This window comes from Ascaphus truei, chromosome 14 (genome assembly GCF_040206685.1).
Source record: "Ascaphus truei isolate aAscTru1 chromosome 14, aAscTru1.hap1, whole genome shotgun sequence".
NCBI classification, from domain to species: domain Eukaryota; kingdom Metazoa; phylum Chordata; class Amphibia; order Anura; family Ascaphidae; genus Ascaphus; species Ascaphus truei.
The window spans coordinates 2,231,188-2,250,468 of record NC_134496.1 but is presented as its reverse complement, the minus strand read 5'-3'; the positions used below and the strand labels follow the sequence as shown (position 1 = coordinate 2,250,468).

General features: G+C 46.1%; 1 protein-coding gene across 5 annotated transcripts in view; it reads right to left on the bottom strand.

Moving 5' to 3' along the window:
* Nucleotides 1-3,397: 3,397 nt before the first annotated feature.
* SCLY (selenocysteine lyase) overlaps nt 3,398-19,281 on the bottom strand; it is a 60,136-nt gene continuing 44,252 nt past the window's right edge. For 4 of the 5 annotated variants that reach the window (XM_075569511.1, XM_075569512.1, XM_075569515.1 and 1 more), the window contains 6 exons: nt 17,451-17,557; nt 17,177-17,213; nt 9,533-9,616; nt 8,067-8,166; nt 7,841-7,916; nt 3,398-6,461 (listed from right to left, as the gene is read on the bottom strand). In XM_075569511.1, coding sequence (XP_075425626.1) covers nt 6,290-6,461; nt 7,841-7,916; nt 8,067-8,166; nt 9,533-9,616; nt 17,177-17,213; nt 17,451-17,557 — 576 coding nt within the window. In that variant the 3' untranslated portion in view covers nt 3,398-6,289. Of the gene's footprint in view, nt 6,478-7,840; nt 7,917-8,066; nt 8,167-9,532; nt 9,617-17,176; nt 17,214-17,450; nt 17,558-19,281 lie in introns of all 5 variants that reach the window. The other variant, XM_075569513.1, reaches the window with a different exon arrangement.

Below are 19,281 nucleotides of genomic sequence, written 5' to 3'. Positions count from 1 at the left end.
TTAATCTCATGGGAGTAAAATACCAATGGTAGAGGATTTTATAGATGTTCTCCTTAGTTGTGGTGCATATGGAAGTTCCTGAGGCTGCCAACCAGATTTTGTCCCAAATCTGGCTCGCTATAAAAAAAAGGGATTTTAATGGTCCAGAGATCTTGCTAATGTAATCTCTTGTAATATCATTTAGTCATTAAAAGTATTGACCCATATTTACTAAGCAATGCTACTCCATAAGATCCCGTCTGTGCCGGAAGACTCCTTTATGGTCCATTCTGTTTTTATCCCACGGGCTAACATATTACCGCCCTCCACTCACTCCTGACCTGTTGCACATAAATGAGAAGAGATTTCTGCAAATAATGCTCTGGATAGAGAACAATGAGAGATGGGCGAATTTTTCGCTGACATTCAAATTAACTAATTTGTTTCAGCTGAGAATATCCCTTCAAACTCACCTTGAAAAAACTTGTTGAGACATCCGTGCACAAAAAGGATACGCAAAGTATATTTAAATGACTCACGCCTCCTAAAAGATTTCCACAAGCCTGACAAGCCAGGATCTGAGCAAGGGGGTAAGAACCCTACTATTCTCTAGCAGTGAGATAACCCATCTGCTAGATAGCTCCACTGTGGCAGCATCCTTGTGAGCTCTACTCGTCACTGTGCACAACTGTAGCTAATCATACCAGCGGGCATCCCCCTGGCTTCCTTTATAAGCAGACCACTTCCACTTCCATTTGCATTGTGCATGTAATTCCTTTATAAGCAGACCACTTCCACTTCCCAGTTGCCATTTCAATGTGCATTGTGCACGTAATGATATCATATGAAAGAAAAAGGACCCAGTCTTTCAGCACTCAGTCACAAGGATTGTAATGTTGTAAATTTAAAAATATGCTTTATTTATAACCATGAATAAAAAATAGGGTGTTAAAATGTAATTAAATAGCATTAAACAGCACGTGACTCTATCCTTAATAACCCACCTGCAAGTATGTGGGTGGATATAATAAGATCCCTAATGAATGTTGGGGATCAAACGCTACTGATAGTAGCTACCTAATGATATAGGCAAGAGGAGCCTGTGAGAGCCCACTCAAAGACACTTTCCATATAAGTGTATCCAGGCGTGTGCTACACACTCAATTGATACACTGTGGATAAGTACAGTAATACTGTGTGACGAAATGCGAGCTAAGTTAGACCTATATAATGTCTGTCCCTGATTAAGATATGCACTGGTGACTAAATCCATTCATCAGTGCTATCAGAGCCAGGTCTATGATGAAAACCTGTGTGGCCCACACTGTTGATAATAGGTGCACACTTATTAACACATTGGATAGTAGGATACAGAATAGTATGGCAAAACTGGAGCGTTAGATAAGGTCATCTAAACACCTAAACTGCAGATAGTGTATAGGGTGGAAACACCTGTAAGTAGCAGTGGAAACAGTGGTGTTATACAGGTGTTGTTAACCAAGGTACACCTAAACTAATGTCAATAATATCTGCTGTTGCCGCCCAGTATATGTTGTAGTGAGAGCAAAATGCAGACACTTAGCACATATGGATAGTTTACCCTTAAGTGAGCGTAGTAAAGTGTTGCACACAGAAGGTAAATGATGGCATGGAGGCAACCTCCACAGTGTCTGCAGTAGTACAGGAGGGTTCACACTACTCTGTGAGTAATGATGTTGTTAGCTGTGACCCCCTGTGGTACTGCTCAGCATATAGTGGGTTAAGGCAAAATAGAATTGCCAAAATACTCAGCTTGTGACTGAGTGGGGTATAGAGGTGGTTAATGCTGTGGTTGAACAGTAAAACCCATAGACGCACCCCCCCCCCCTCTCAATAAACAGCTGGTCTGTCTCTGAAGCCAAGTGAAGGGAACACCGGTCTAACTGGTAGTCGCACAGTCCCCTACATCAGCGCTGATCTTGGTTATATCAGCGCTGATGTGTTCAAGGACTTGCCTGTCTCAGAAGTGATTAAACCATTGGCCCCTCAGGTAAGAGGATCACGCGATGCAGTGGTAAAGCGTGATCCCATATACATAAGCACACACGTGGGGAGCTAAAGTGTATTAGCGCTGATAAATATCAGTGGGCTGCTGCATTTGAAATAAATGAGCTTCCCACGTGTGCAGGAGTTAGATTGCCGACGCGCGCGTTTCACGTAGTGAACGCTTCCTCAGGGCACCTCACTGTGGTCTAACACTAGCTGTGCGGGTTTTCTTTGCGTGTAGCATTGTGCACGTAATGCAAATATTCTGGATTCAGCCAACAACTTGCACACTCTGGGCCAGTAAACAGTCTTAGAAATTTAATCAAAAAGGGGTTTTACTTAGCTTCGCTTATGTTCTCAGTTACAACTTGCACAGCTTGCACAGCTAAACAGCATACAACAGGAAAAGTGTTCTGAACACCTGGGGAAGCTCAATCAGTCTAGTTTGATCCAGAGAGAGTGAGGGGGATTATTGGCCTGGAACCTGCACGGTCCATGGAGAAGCTCTGGCACTATCCCTTATTTATAGCAGGTTTTTTTGGCTTTCTCCAATCAATGCTGAGTGTTGTTGCAAAAAATGCATACTTAAGCTGATGAGTCACACTTCCTTTGTAGTAAACAACTCTAAATAAGGTAGCAAACATGTGACAGAAAGAGCGCTCTGCTTACCCAAAGCACATGTTATGGCATACTTTGTGTGTGTGGTACTTTCCCATACAGTGCACAAAAAGAAGCACACCTGAGAGATATGCTAACAGGATATGCAAAGTATAGGAAGGAAGCCAGGGGGAATAGTGGCCCTGAGTATGAGCAGTAAAGCTCAAAAGTATGCTGCTATCCAACAGCTGGTTTGGTTCACACTGCTAAAGCTGCTGCCATGAATAGCAGGTTTGTCAGTTCTGATTCTGTTGGGCCTGACCTTGTCCCGTTGCTCACAGGGTGCCTTAGGACCCAGCTTGTCAGGATAGGCCTTGCGGAAATGTTTTAGGAGGTGTGGGGTGTCATTTCAATTTACTTTACATATCTCATTAACATATCTCCCAGGTGTGCTCCTTTATGTGCACAGGTACAGTATCTCTCCACAAGTTATTTCAAGATGGGGTTGGGGGGGAGGGGGGGTTAGTGGGGGTTGGGGGGTTAGGGGGAGGGGGGTGGGGTTCTAGATAGCACTTGAGACTAAAAAATAGGTATTTTTTCTTCTCTCAAAATTCGTGGACGGATTTTCTGGCATTCATGCGAAGGGAAAGTGATGGCAGATTCCGGAGCATTCACCCACATCTTTAATTGTCAAAGCCGCCTGCAAAACGGATGTTAATTTTTTTTTTTTAAACATTCGCACATCTGTACAGTAACTACAACGTACAGATATATATGCAAAGAGAAAGATTACAAGAATATCTAAAATACATTTATTTCATCCAGAACAAGGTATGTGGCACAACAGCAATACAGAAATCTGCTTTAAGGTCTGCAACATTTAATGAAGAGTAATCACTTTTAATGCCCTGTGACACCCTTATTCCAGGGGAGATCTGACGTGTTCTGCATTATCTTGCTCGTTATACCCCTGTAAGCTGCCCCGTTAAAACAGCAAAAAGTGAAATCTTATATGTTTTTATTTTTTTTAAAGAAATCAGTTCTGTAGTATTAGAAAATAATGTGTTTTTTTTTTTTTTTTTTTTTTTAAATTAAACTCTTAATGCCATTTTGAATTCGTTTTAAAGCATCCTTTGATTTATATAGCAGGTTTTAGCCCCACTCCCAAGCAGTGCAAGATATTTGCAATACTTTATTGTTACCTTAGTAACATAAAGGTACATTGTAGCTGCTGAGTTACACTGACTGAAGGATTGATTGAAATGGAAAGGTGGCCATTATGTTAGTCACAATCAGGATTTTGACAGATTTAGAACAGGAGCACCAAACGATTGCCAGCTTAAGTAAGAATGTAGAATTATACATTGCCACATGCTTTACATATACAAATAAGGGGGGGGGGGGGAGTAGTATTACTGCTTTAAGATTAATTTCTACCTCCTGCTCCCTATCCCGCTCTGTTTCCACTTCCTATATTGTTACAGTTCTTATGAAGAATAAGTCCCGATACCTATTTAGGTTGCAGTCCTTTCTACTCTCTTGAAAAGAAGTGAATGCATTGTTACCCATTACCTCACTCCTCACTATATTGCACTGTAGTCTTCATAGTCTGTGGTCTTGCCTTGGTCTGTATACACCCATTATCCTTTATGGGCACGGTGCCTCACTATATTTACAAAGCGATGGCAAGCTACGAGACACGCATTCACTTTAATGGGCATATTTACTAAGCAGTCTTCTGCCATAAGCCACCTTCTGGCTCTTACAGCAACCAACTCACCTCCACCGTTTAGCCGTACGTGGACCCTCCGCTGCCGGCCAATTCACGAGAAGTTAAGTTTTAGGGTGTTAGAGGTTAGGGTGGGGGTTAGTGGTTAGGGTGTTAGTGGTTAGGGTAGGGTGTTAGGGTAGGGGGTTAGTGATTAGGGTAGGGGGTTAGGGTAGGGTGTTAGTGGTTAGTTTTAGGGATTTAGTGGTTAGGGTAGGGGGTTAGTGGTTAGTGTGAAGAAAATGGGTGTAATCAGCGCATTAATAAAGGCAGTGTGCTCAGCTGGTTACCCCTATTTCGTATTGGGGATGAAGGGGTTAATTTCTGATGCACTGTACATGTCTTATTTCTCCCTCTGTCCCTTGTTGTCCCCATTTAGCAGGATGCGGTTTTTTTTTCTCCTGCCATTAAAGTGCACACAAGAACCAAATGTTTTGACACCTATGAGCTGGGTCACTTGCCTATGCAAGCTTCAAAGGTAGCATGCTGGGCCCACGCCTGTAAGTCTCTCTGGAAGTTGCATATTAAAAGACCCAGAGTCCAGTGGGTGTGAATTGGCCAGATGGATGCTAAATAGGAAATCCTGTTGACCATTTGTGCTAGCTCACATCCTGAGTTTCCCCTTCCAGCCTGAGAGGGGCCAGGTAAAGAGGGGAGTGCACCTATGCTAAGTAGACAAGTTAGCATTGTCGCACATGCCCTATGTGAACAGGAAATCCCTAGTGCCCACTCTCCAAACTGTGGGCAAGTAGGGGATTGGGGAATGATTACTTTCCCACGAGGGGGATTGGGTGGGTATGTTGGCGATAGGCTTCCAAACCCTATATACACCCCACCCATGCTATCCCCATTGCCTTTCGTTTTTCATTCTACCATGTGAGCGGATTTCCAACACGCTTCTAATAGCGGAGAAGAGCAGCAGCACATTCCTGGAACGCAAAGAGTCTTATTACATCGGAACCAAGGACAAAACTCTGCATTAGGACACTGTGATTGCTGGGGGTTATCTGATTAACCCCAACGGACCAGAAAAGACTTTGCACATTCACAGAAGGATTGGGCTGGCAATTTATGCCCTTGCAAAAGGACTACATTTTCAAAGACAATCTTCTTGTGCTTTGCACCTTTCTGGACATTATCCCCTGTTCCTATACCAGTAAGTGTAATTATTAAGTGTATTCTGCAGTTGTCGTGTTTGCCTATCAAGGGAATAAATGTCAGTTTATTTTGCTCAACTTGTTCTGCTCAATTGGGATCCACAAAATATAAATTTGTTAATAAGTGCGTCCATCGTGACAGTTAGGGTAGGGTGTTAGTGGTTAGGGTAGGGGTTAGTTTTGGGATGTAGTGGCTAGGGTAGGGGGTTAGTGTAAAGAGCTTTAGGGTAAGTGTTTAAGGTTTTTAGGGTAGGGGGTAGCATTAGTATTAGGGGGTAACATTATGGGGTTTTAGAGTAAAGGGTAAGGTTAGTAACTTACCTTAACGGCGATGTGGTCATTTGGTCGTGTTTAAATGGCTGCGACCAAATGTCCCAGACCGCCTTACAACCCATTCAAGTCAATGGGCTGCACGGTATCGTGGGGCAGAAAGCTGCTTAGTAAATATTGGCCTAAGGGCCATATTCCATATTGCACGAAGTTTCCTTCCCTTCCCCCAAGAAAACATTGACGTAAATGGGGACTTTGTTTTGAGAATGGTCACTCTGGACTATCAAGAATTACCCCCTAAGTGTCTTCTGGCCCCAGATGTTGTTATATGGCTTAGCACCACTTAGTTAATATTGGCCATTGTCTAATTCTTCCCTCCCTAATTTCTGCCGTGCCTCCTCACTCGCTTCCAAGTATGTTTGTATGTGTGTATGTATCTCTCTCTCAGTACATGTACATGTATATCTCTTGTTGTCACTGCTTCTCCTAGTCCTCACACGTTTCCCTCACGTGTCTCTTTCGCTCCAAGCTTCTCTGCTCCTTGCTTGAGGTCTCTGACAATCAAATCCACGTCATGTCGAGACGTCTCTCGGCCCACACTCAGACGCACTGCGCCCCGTGCAGCCTCTGGTGGCACCCCGCTGCTCAGCAGCACTGGGGAGGGGCTGTGGAGACACATCACTTCCTTTTACATGGCATCACCTCTTACTGCAACACCCGCAGCCCTTCCCGTAGCCCCGCAGCCCTTCTCGTTGCCCCGCAGCCCTTCCCGTAGCCCCGCAGCCCTTCCCGTAGCCCCGCAGCCCTTCCCGTAGCCCTTCCCATAGCCCCGCAGCCCTTCCCATAGCCCCGTTTCCTTGCCCGCATCACTTCCAGAACATGAAGGAATAGATTTGTGTAGTTGCAGAAGCCTACATAAGGGACGCTGGGTTCCTAACTGAATACTGTTTGTTTTTGGCTGCAGTGCAGATGTATAAGGCCGCGCTTATAGTGCTGGCGAAGGCGACGCAGCCGATGACATCACCCGTCGCGATTAGCGAAAGTTGTAATTTGGTTTTCAGCGACGTCGCTGGCGACAAGGCCAGTGATGTCACGAAGGGGGCGGCCAGCGCTCTCTGATTGGTTTAGAGACGTGGCTTCAAAAATTTTGGTCGCTCCGTCGCCGTCGCACTTACTATAAGCGCTCGCAATGGAGTCAATTGATTTGTTTTGGAGCAACGTCGCGTCGCCAGGCACTATAAGCGCAGCCTAAGGCTTCACTGCTGGGATAAATTGGGATATTCTGTAACATTGCATCAAATGGAAACCCTGTGACATACAGATTTATCACACAGTACGTTGTGTTATCTGTGGGAACAGTGTCACACACTACATCTGTACATAAGTCAGCACTAACAGCTGGGATGAAGCACTAGCCCAAGGATAAAAAAGTGGACCCTGTTTGAATCCGTGTCAGCTCCTCAGACAAGCTGCCTTACCCCCTCTGTTCTAGGCATCAATAATTAGACTAAGTATTTCAGAGCCTTGCTGCACCTGCACAATTATATATACTGTACAAGGAAATATATCATCCTTATTGTGTTGAATATTTATAGTTGCTTATAAGCGCTGAACCTGCTTTGTTTTTGTTCTGGATCACTAGTGTCCAAAGGGGATTTGCCTTACAATTACAGGGGTGAATTCTACCCAGGTCTTTGTTTGATCTGCAACAATTCCAGCCATTGTACATTATTATTCGTTGGCACCATTTTTTCTCTTGCAACACAACCACTGACATGTAATTACAACATAGAAAGCTAACGCACAGCCTGACGCTAAAAAGGTCATTGATCAACAGCAAGCCTCTAAACTAGAGGGAAAAACTGAAGCCAAACCATAACGTCCGCTACTGAGTCTTGTGACCACTTTGCCATTTGCTCAGAGGTTAAGGTGCTGAAAAGTATCCCTGTGTCATGTATATCATGTTCAGCGTTGCTGTGATGTCATAACATCACTTCCTGTGCCTCTTTGCAATAGTTTCACGTGGGTGATAAATAATTCTTACCTGTCTCCCCGGTCTGAGTGACACGCTGCTCCAACACTCGCCTGAAGATGGCAGCACTGAGATAGCCACTCACGTCCTGCAACACACATGGTGAGGAGAGTGAGTCACTCTTGAGCTTTACAACGGAGTGAGAAAGTTGGACAAGCAGACAATGACGAAGTACTGCAACAGACGGATAAACACTTAGACAATTCAGACTTAGACAGATGTAGGAAGAGAGAGTCACCAAGGACTGACGGTCTCAGAAGCGACACATTGCAGGTGTTTGGAAGGCGCTCTGTGCCAGGGAAGCGAGAGTTAAACCGTATCCTGTCCCCGAACACAGCCTGCGAATGGAGAGAGATGTAATTAATACTTCAAGATCAGGTAGCCCCAACCTTCTCTTCCCAGGTCTGCTAAGAACGATATATTTAAGGTGTCTAGATCCGGTATGGACAAAAAGCATCTCATCTCCAAGAACTTCCATTATTGCGTTGAGCAACCGTTTGCTTATAGACGTGCGGTAGCTGCATTACACTTCCTGGTGACATTCTTTACATAACAGAATAAGGCTCCCCACTGCGCCTGCTGACCCAGCACAAGTATACAGGCTGAAGCTTAGTGGTAATGTCACTGCCTTTGAAGCTGCTGAACCCAGTTCGATCCCTATTGTCAGCTCTGCTAGTAACCTTGGCAAGTCAATTTGTCACCCTATGTCTCAGGCACCAAAATTAGATTGTAAGCTCTTCAGGACAGCGACACATGGTGCCTGCAAAATTCTATGTAGACAGTTGAGTACACTGTCAGCGCTATATCAGAAAAATAAAATTGGAATACCAACTTGCTGGTTGGTTAATTTGTACAAAAAAACTTGATAAAACCATTATTGTATTTTAGAAGTCAAAAACTACACCTCCTGCCCCCAACACAGACGCACAAATCACACAATGCACCAACACAAATCAGAGTCTTCAGTGTAGAGGAAAACAAAGATCAGGAGCGCACACATATCCAGGTCTATATAAACAATGTGAGAAATCACATATAGTGCAGTAACGTGTGAAAAATGTGAATTAGATTAAAGAATAAATTGTTCGCTTACATATTCCGTGGGTGAAAGATAGCCTTACGGTTGTGGAGAGCAGCAGTGCGCAAAGTGGGGAGCGAGAAATTTTGCTGGGGGGGCGCGGGCCGTTACAGAGGCCCCGCGCTCTTCCCCAGGGCTTTTAAATAAAATGCCGGGGGAAAACGTGAGGCCTCTGCAACTCTCGTCATGATTCAGACGCTCTGTGACGCATCGTCTTGGCAACGCGGCGTCAAATGACGCAGCTCCAAGGTGGGGGGAGGGTGAGGGGAGCGTGCACCGAGGCAGGCAAGATAAGGGCGCAGTAGCAAAAGTTTGCGCTCCCCTGCTCTACAACATATATATCATTTTTCATATACACCTGGATATGTGTGCGCTCCCATCTTCGTTTTCTGCCATTCATACACGGACTTGGATTGAGTCCACTTCCGGAGCTGCACAAAGGACTGTATAAATGTATTACTTTACTTCCACTAGTGTGTTCACTTGGTTTGATTTAAAACGGTATTTGCGCTTGATTTCTGTGTCTTCTTCAGTGTGGAGATAAGTTTGGTCTAAGGAGCAGCTACAAGCTGATTGGAAAACACACTTAGAACACAGGTGATACACGAGATTCCGTTTTTCCTCACCTTTAGCCTCTGCTCCAGATAATCCCGCACACTCCTCATGTGACTCTCGTAAGCAGCACAGTGCAAGGACACCAGCTCTGCAGCCTAAAGTTAATAGAAAATTACTGGATGGACATCCGCTACATCAGGCAAAAAAAAAGTAATGAGCCGTTATATCCTGCATGGTATTTTAAGTTGAAGTATTTGAAGTCATGCGTTAGTAGCACTGTGTGTAATACCAGGAAAAAACTTCACACCAATAACAGCATGAAACTCTGCCTTTCAAAATACAACGAACTAACAGAGATATTTCCCTTGCAGGGTTAGGACAAGAAGTAACACTGTTGAAGATATATAGATCCTCCTCTTCTTCCTGACACCAAGCTTCGTATTGTCCTACCTAGATGGATGAGTATGGTTTTGGCCGCCTGGGAATTAAGGGGCTGCCTACTTCACTACATTGGGCCGCTAAAGTGACGTCCTGATGGCTTCTGAAAATATGCCCAATACCAAAGGAGAATCCTAAGCCAGATTCCAAGGAGGAAGAAAAACCCAATAAGGCTACTTCTACTTCTAAGCAGAAGCCTAGAGCTTGTGCCTCCTATGAAGATAAGTGGTCACCAGCCTATGCATAAAAGTTATACTATCACGGCATCAACAAAATCATCCCTGAACAAGAACCTTCCCAGAAGGATCATTTTTTTAAAACTGGATGAAGAAGTCGCTTAGCCATACCTTTGAAAAGTCTCGCTCTAAAGGTGTGAAAAGATCCATCTCCTGCATTAGTTGACCCAAGCGAGTTCGGATGGCTGGGTTTTGAAGATAGATCATAAGATCCTGATATTATTTAGAATTCAGGCAAATCCCAACTCAATGCTTAATTAAACGGGGCGCCCTCGCTCAATCAGAGAGTGAAAGTACTGTAAGTGCTGGGTGCTACCTAGGAGATGCTTATAAACATAAGTGATGTGTGTTGAGAGGCACACGACGAAAGAGATCCTTTATATGCTACACACCTGCTACGTATAAAGAATGTTTGGGGAAATGATTGTAGTTCAATAAAATATAACTTTTAATATTAAGTTATATTTTATTGAACTACAATCCTTTCCACAAAAATTCCAACTCAAGCCACATTTGTCATTTCCAAATGCCCTGCAGGTGCAGCCAAGACAAAATCCCTGAGAGAGGCGATTTGTGACTTTTTGAGTCTATCACACAGCTTCCTAAGATTCAACAACAGAAAGACATCTACTCACATCTATGTGTTCGTTCCCAAAGTCACATGTGGCCGCAGAGCAGTCTTGGACCTCAAGACAGTAGATTAATGGTTGCACATAAGGTGTAACAACTCACGTGCCGGCGACCTCTGGGCTATGCGTGCGTATGCACGCGGGTTATCGGGTTTCAAGCGGTGCACCCCTGGATGTGGGCGGACATCAACATCATTCCCAGGTACCCCCACTGCATAAAAGAGGCACTAGATCCAAACATGCTTTTTTTCACAACTTGCTTGCTGCCTTAGTAGAATGTTGCTCCTGGGCTTGCTGCAGTGCTGTTTCTGCTTCAGTTCAGGTTCCGACTCCGTCCTGCATACCGACTACTCCATGGACCCGGGTTCCCTAGTTCCGATTCCGGCTTACTACTGATCCTGATCCATGGTGCCAAATCAGACTCTCCCCGTGTATTTCTCAGTGGTGTCTGATTGTGAAGTTTAAAAAAAATTGAAAGAAAATTCTTATTCACCTGGAGAGGAAATGGATAACATGCAGGAGATCCAAAATACAATACAATGTATACAGAATGCTGCCGTTTCTGCGGTCACTTTCCGGGCAGAAAATGCCGTTCTCCAGGATAACATTCTCGCTCTGCTACAACATGTGGCTCAAGGAGCGATGGCCGCATGCCCCGCTAATCCCGTCCTGATGTTACCTATGCCCGATCGCTTCGAGGGGAAACCAAGTAAATTTCAGGCCTTTTATCATCAATGCGAGATTCATTTTCGTTTCCGTCCAGCCATGTTTCTTTGAAATAAGGCAGAGACTGGCTTTATTCTCAGAAACCTTACAGGTGATGCCCTGCTGTGGGCTGCATCACTCCTCGCCCAGAACGGCCCACCCTTAGAGGGTTATACAGACTTTAAGGCCGAATTTAAGAAATGTTTTGAACTCACAGCATCGCAGAATTTTCCCTTCTCGAACTTCAGCAAGGCTCCAGCGATGTATTAACCTATATTTTCAGCTTTAAGAATTTGATGGCCAAAACTGACTGAAATTATGGGATATGCACACAAGCGCAATTCCAGACCCCCTAAAGCGCAAGCCACAGAAGTCGCTCGCCGCAGAACCCGCACGTACCGACGCAAACCCCGCACGAGTCTTTACATTAAGGGACTTCAAAATGAAATCTCTATGCTCAGTCCTCAATGTCATACAAGAGGGAGACTAGCTGGTCCTAACTTGCCTCAATGATGCCTATCTGCACATCCATTGTGAGGATCGCCGCTAGTCTCCACCCCTTGGCCCAGAAGAGAGGGAATGGATTCCGCACAGACAGGTACACGCCGCCAGGCTAATCCGAGCTTTCCACCACAAACACCCTTCGAAGCCATCCATGGGTCGTCCGGAGGCCTCCCCTGAAGGGGGGGGTACTGCGAGGATCGCCGCTAGGCTCGCCCCTTGGCCCAGAAGAGAGGGAATGGATTCCGCACAGACAGGTACACGCCGCCAGGCTAATCCGAGCTTTCCACCACAAACACCCTTCGAAGCCATCCATGGGTCGTCCGGAGGCCTCCCCTGAAGGGGGGGTACTGCGAGGATCGCCGCTAGGCTCGCCCCTTGGACGTGTCACGCAACGACGCCAGCGGTGTGCGCGCAACTAAACCTCCATGCGCACGGAGGAGCGCATCCGCGGAGGCGCACCCCTGGCACGGTCGCGCTGCGTCCACGTCCATCATTGACGTGCCCGCTCCGCGCGCCACCTACGTGCGTGCGGCGCGCAACAACCAAACAGAGGAGGATCATCGGCTGCCTCTCACCCGAGTCCAAGCCAGGCTCCTCCTATTAGTCTCCTGCTATCCAGTGATGTCATTCTGTCTACCCCTCCTGATTTGTCCTTTCCCCTTTAAATGCCTTCCTGTTTCCCTTGCACTTTGCTTAGCATAAAAAGAGGTTTATGTGCTGTCCTCGCTGCTTCAAGTCTGTCTGCTCCAGTGCCTTGTCTGAACCTGTGCCTTTACCCTTGCTTGTACCCGGACCCGTCTCTTCTCTAACCCTGAACTTTGGCTTGTCTTTGGATTCCTGCTCTCTCCTCTCCCTGACCACGGCTTACGGATATCGACCATTCTTCTCTCTTCAACCCCTGACCACGGCAAGTACCACAACATACCTGAACTCTCCTACCCTGACCCGGCTTAACGACTCTGACTACGCACTCTGGACCCGGCTCTGTGGTTGTAGGGCTGCAGTTATATACATCCCCACCTCAGCCCCGTGGTCTAGTCCTGTTTGTGGTGAGCGCAGCGTGACAATATGCTCAGCCCAAAAAACATGGACCCCGCTGGGGTGGGTCGACGACTGGACGAACATGACAGGTGGTTCCAGCAAATGACCGGATCCCTTGCTCACAAGGACAAACAAGTAAATCAACTTAAGCAAGACCTAGACGCCCTATCTGACAGGGCTAGACTGCTTTCTACCTCCACTGCTAACCCTGCATCATCCATACCCAATTCCGCTCCAGTGGCCCCGACTTTTGAACCACGGTTGCCTACACCTAACCGTTATGCTGGTGACCCTTTGGGCTGTCGGGATCCCTGAACCAATGTTCCATACAGTTCGAACGGCTCCCTTCTCATTTTTTTTCCCAACGCTCGAAAGTGGCATAAATCATTTCCCTTCTGACCGACAACGCCCTGGGAGCAACGACCAGACCTGACCTCCGATATCAACCTCTTCACCACGGAGTTCCGGAGGGTCTTCGACACACCTGGTTGTAAGGTAACTGCCGCTTCTACCCTTCTCAACATTTCTCAGGGGTCCGTAACGTGGCCCGCTATGCGCTGGAATTCCAGACAGTGGCCACTGAGACCGGCTGGAACAACGAGGCCCTGTCGGCAGTTTTCTGGCAGAGGTTGTCCGAGCATCTCAAAGACGAGTTGGCGTCCCAGGACCGCCCCGGAGGACTTGAAGACCTTGTGGCTCTGTGCATCCACATGGATCAACGTCTTCAGGAGAGAATGGAGAGGGGCAGACGCCAACGAGGTATACAACCTTCTTCCATTCACCCAGCAGGACCCGTGCCTTCTGCAGCACCAACGCTAGATGAACCTATGCAACTAGGAGGGACCAGTCTTTTGTTTGGTGAGACGCAACGCAGACGACGCGCAGGCTTATGCCAATACTGCAGGACGAATGGACACCTTGTGGCCACCTGCCCGCTGAGGTCGGGAAACGCCACAGCCCAGTGAGAGTCGGGAGGATCACGCTGAGCACCGCATCCTTACCTCCTCCACAACCTCCCGCTAGGATCTATGTCCCCATCACCATATCCGGAGAGACCTTTCGAGTCACTACACGGGACTTTCTGGATTCAGGGTCGGGGCGAAACTTCATTGATCAAGGGTTTGCTGAGAGACACCAAATACCCTTGGTACATAAGGATCGTCCCGTGGGTCTCAAAGCCATAGACGGTCGGCCGCTGCAGCCCGCCTTCATCTCCCTACAGACGGTACCCATCCAGGTATTAACCCGGGGAGTCCCACTCCGAGACTATACAATTGGACGGCATCCATACCCCCTCAGTGGACGTCATACTGGGGCTTCCTTGGCTCCAGACACACAACCCTCTAAATCGACTGGACGGAGTCTTTTCCTATCCGCTGGAGTCTTCAATGTCAGAAGGGTTGTTTACCCCCTCCCAAGGCTTTGGCGGGAGTGTCAGTACCTGAATCCGACTAAGTACAGCTTCCTGTAGCATATGAGGATTTCCGTGATGTCTTCGACAAACGGCAAGCGGACTCCGGCTCCGTGGTTGTAGGGCAGCGGTTATATACATCCCAACCTCAGTCCCGCGGTCTAGTCCTGTTTGTGGTGAGCGCAGCGTGACATCCAAATAGCTCAGGAACATCACAAATACCTCCTTGGCTTCAAGGAAATCCATTACCAGTTTCAGATGTTACTATCAAGGATTGCAGCTCTTGAACCTATAGCAAGGTAATAGTTACTATTGCAGACCATCTACATCAGCAAGGCCTCTGCGTACTCCCATATGATTGGCTAATAACAGCAGCCACCTGAGAGGAAGCAAAGATCCATGTGCAGATAGTGCTACAGGTGTGGTAAGACTTACTGTCCCCAGCGCCACGAGCAAACAAGAAAAAGTCTGCGGTGCTAGGACAGTGTCTGCCGCCGTTACGCTGCGGGGTGTCCATGATTCTAAATGAGCCCCTCTGCAGCCTAAATCCTTTGATGCCACAATCGCTGAGGTCATGTGACCACGAGCAGCCGTGGCACCGAAGACATTAAGTTTGGCTACATCTGTATCTAACCTGCAAAGTCATGGTTGGATTATCAATATCCCAAAGCGTGTCTTATCACCATTCCCAAAAAAATTTGAGGGCCAAATAACGACAAGCAGCAGGCGAAGGTCTCTGTTCCACCCCACAGATCTGCAAGGAGATAAAGCTATTCAATAGAACATCTAATCTCTCAGTGCAAGCTTATATGAAAATCCTAGGCCTTCTCTCCGCAGTGACAGACATGATAACATGGATACCTTTTCATTCAAGGGCCTTGCAGTGCAATTTTTTTTTTACATATTTAGACAAACTTTCCAGAAACCCAAGCAAGAGGATCGGGATATTAAATGTGTTGAGACAGAGTCTGAAGTGATGGATAACACTAGACAACCTGGTGTGTGCAGACCAGATGACAGTTGCAGGGCCATGGAAGCTTCTCTTAGTAGCAGACCTACTATCCCAAGGACCTATGTTCATTCTGACCCTCAAAGCCTTTCCTTGGTAGCCTGGAAGGAGCTCCTTTATCAGTTTAGGCCTCAGGAGAAAATCCAGTAACACTAGGCTGGCACCCAGGACAAATGTCAACAATGTAAATAAAATATATCAGCCAACCAATTAAGGATTTGGAAGATCTTGTGGTCCTGGTGTAATAGTAATGGCATCAACGGTCCTAAAGCTTCTATTCCTCAGTCTCCTTTCTACAAGGTGGTTTGAAAATGAGCCTAAACAATCTTCTATTAAGGTCCAGATTGCAATGATAGGAGCCTTCTTCCAAAAACCTATTGCCTCCAATCATAATAGTCAGATTCATTAAGGCAATTTCCCAGACTTATCCACATATCAGATTCCTAGTACCGTCATAGGACTTGGATTTTAAGCTGGAAGCACGGTCAGGTTCCTTTGAACTATTACAGGTAATAGATATGGCTTTCTGTACTGTAAAAGTAGCATTTTTTGTTGCCATAACCTCGTCCATAAGGATAAGAGAATTCCAGTCCTTGTCTTCAGTTTCTGCAAACCACATATTGGTTATGAGAACCATTCTAGCTTTCAGAATAAAACGTAGTATCTCTTGTTCCATCTAAACACATTGTGGTGCCTTTATTTTGACTCAAATTTCGTAATGACAGAAAAGCTCCATTGTCTCAATGTAGTTAACGCCCTTACAACTTATCATGGAATGTACTAAAGTCCTTTCGTAGATTGGGCAGATTGTTCATTCTCCACAAACTGATGGGAGTTGGGCCTATCAAGGGTCTTTGGCCTAGTGCAGATGCCACAGGCACCTGCACACTCACACCCTACACACCCTACACCTTCAGTGTCCAGCTTCCAACTCACTAACTGCCCTAACAGTCAGCTCAACTAATGTTCCATTCTCCCCTCAGGAGATTCTAGCAGCTCTATTGGTTGCCACATGTGGTTTGCAGCCTGAAGGTAAGAGGGGGACCTGGCTACAATTAGATAGATTAGACTACGTGGACGTTTTCACCTCCGCTGACGCTCAATTCAGGCGTAATTAAAAGAAAAGGTGACATTTTGGGACATTCCCGCTCTTGTTTCTTTTTAGTTAGCTTTGGGAAATCTCATTAGGTGTTGCTATGCGGGACACAGAGGAAAAGGAGACATTTTAATAACATTATTTTCCTTTCCTCTAGTCCCATAGTGGCAGCATAGTTATCTCCTATGAAATAATAGGAGTTATACGATTGCATATTTTTGTGCTGTGTTAACTGTGCTCAAGTGAATTATATTGGAAACTGGCGTCAGGTAGAAGATGAGGAGGTATAAACCCCCCAATGCTGTTATTTCTTGTCCTATCCCTGCAAGGTGGAAGAGCGTTAACCCACTCGTTGCCATGATGGAACTAGAGCAGAGGTTCCAAACTTCAATTTTCAAGGACCACTAAGAGTGCAGGTTTGAAGGCTATCCTATCATTAGCACAGGGGTACAATCATTTTAACGGAACCACCTGTGCTGGGGCCGGAGTATCCTTACACCGGCACTGTTAGTGCTCACTGAGGCCTGAGTTGGGATCCTCTGGAGTAGGGGAAAGGATCATACAGCGAGTCGTGTTTGCCCTATTCCAGTGCAGGCAAAGGTTTCGCTCTGCAGTTATGTGAGATCTTTGTGCTTTGCAATCTCACCTTCCCCAGTCCGGCGATCATCGGTGTATTCTCTGTCCTGTGGGAGAAACAAAAGCTTGAATGACACATAGGGCCATATTTACCAAGCCCTGCCACACCGCAAGACTGTGCCTTCTGTGCCGGCAGAGGAGTGCTGTACGTCCACTTGAATGGGCCAGATTAACTACTCTGTGCTTAGATGCCGTTTGGAGTATCAGTGCTTAGTAAATATTGTCCCCATTGCTTTAGTTCAGCACAATGCAGGAATACAGAAACTCTGTGCAGCGCTTCTCACCCGGGGCGGAAGCTGCGCTCCTGCCCCCCGCCGTGTAGTATCGGGAGCAGAGGAGATAGGTGACCGAGGTCACGGATGTACAGAGCCCCAATACGAGGTCCATAAAACTGCGGAGAGACAAAGATAGAGCGTCAGAGGGACAGAGGGGGGCTGCTGAAGGATCAATGTGTTTAGAGAAAGACTGTACAACAGAAACAGTGATTTGCATACAGTATTGGACAACATTAAATAGCGATAAATTACCTGCACTAGGGGGGTCATCTATCTATATTACAAAAGCATTCAAAACAATGTCAAAATATCGTTATAATAAGACTCCTTTACTTATGGGGACTAGTGAGCATTATATTCAGGGTGATTTCTGTCTCCAATAAATACCAGTGTAATGAAGAATGATTTATTGTGAGCGGTAACTAATTTCTACAGACGTGGTGCCTGGTATCCTAAGTTATACAGACGTGGTGCCTGGTATCCTAAGTTATACAGACGTGGTGCCTGGTATCCTAAGTTATACAGACGTGGTGCCTGATATCCTAATTTATACAGACGTGGTGCCTGGTATCCTAATTTATACAGACGTGGTGCCTGGTATCCTAATTTATACAGACGTGGTGCCTGGTATCCTCATTTATACAGACGTGGTGCCCGGTATCCTAATTTATACAGACGTGGTGCCTGGTATCCTCATTTATACAGACGTGGTGCCTGGTATCCTAAGTTATACAGACGTGGTGCCCGGTATCCTCATTTATACAGACGTGGTGCCCGGTATCCTAATTTATACAGACGTGGTGCCCGGTATCCTAAATTATACAGACGTGGTGCCCGGTATCCTAATTTATACAGAAGTGGTGCCTGTTATCCTAATTTATACAGACGTGGTGCCCGGTATCCTCATTTATACAGACGTGCTGCCCGGTATCCTAATTTATACAGACGTGGTGCCCGGTATCCTAAGTTACACAGACGTGGTGCCTGTTATCCTAATTTATACAGACGTGGTGCCCGGTATCCTAATTTATACAGACGTGGTGCCTGGTATCCTCATTTATACAGACGTGCTGCCCGGTATCCTAATTTATACAGACGTGGTGCCCGGTATCCTAAGTTACACAGACGTGGTGCCTGTTATCCTAATTTATACAGACGTGGTGCCCGGTATCCTAAGTTATACAGAAGTGGTGCCTGTTATCCTAATTTATACAGACGTGGTGCCCGGTATCCTCATTTATACAGACGTGGTGCCTGGTATCCTAAGTTATACAGACGTGGTGCCCGGTATCCTCATTTATACAGACGTGCTGCCCGGTATCCTAATTTATACAGACGTGGTGCCCGGTATCCTAAGTTACACAGACGTGGTGCCCGGTATCCTAATTTATACAGACGTGGTGCCTGGTATCCTAATTTATACAGACGTGGTGTCTGGTATCCTAAATTATACTGACGTGGTGCCTGGTATCCTCATTTATACAGACGTGGTGCCCGGTATCCTAAGTTATACAGACGTGGTGCCTGGTATCCTAATTTATACAGACGTGGTGCCTGGTATCCTAATTTATACAGAAATGGTGCCTGGTATCCTAAGTTATACAGACGTGGTGCCTGGTATCCTAAGTTATACAGACGTGGTGCCTGGTATCCTAATTTATACAGACGTGGTGCCCGGTATCCTAATTTATACAGAAATGGTGCCTGGTATCCTAATTTATACAGACGTGGTGCCTGGTATCCTAATTTATACAGAAATGGTGCCTGGCATCCTAATTTATACAGACGTGGTGCCTGGTATCCTAATTTATACAGAAGTGGTGCCTGGTATCCTAATTTA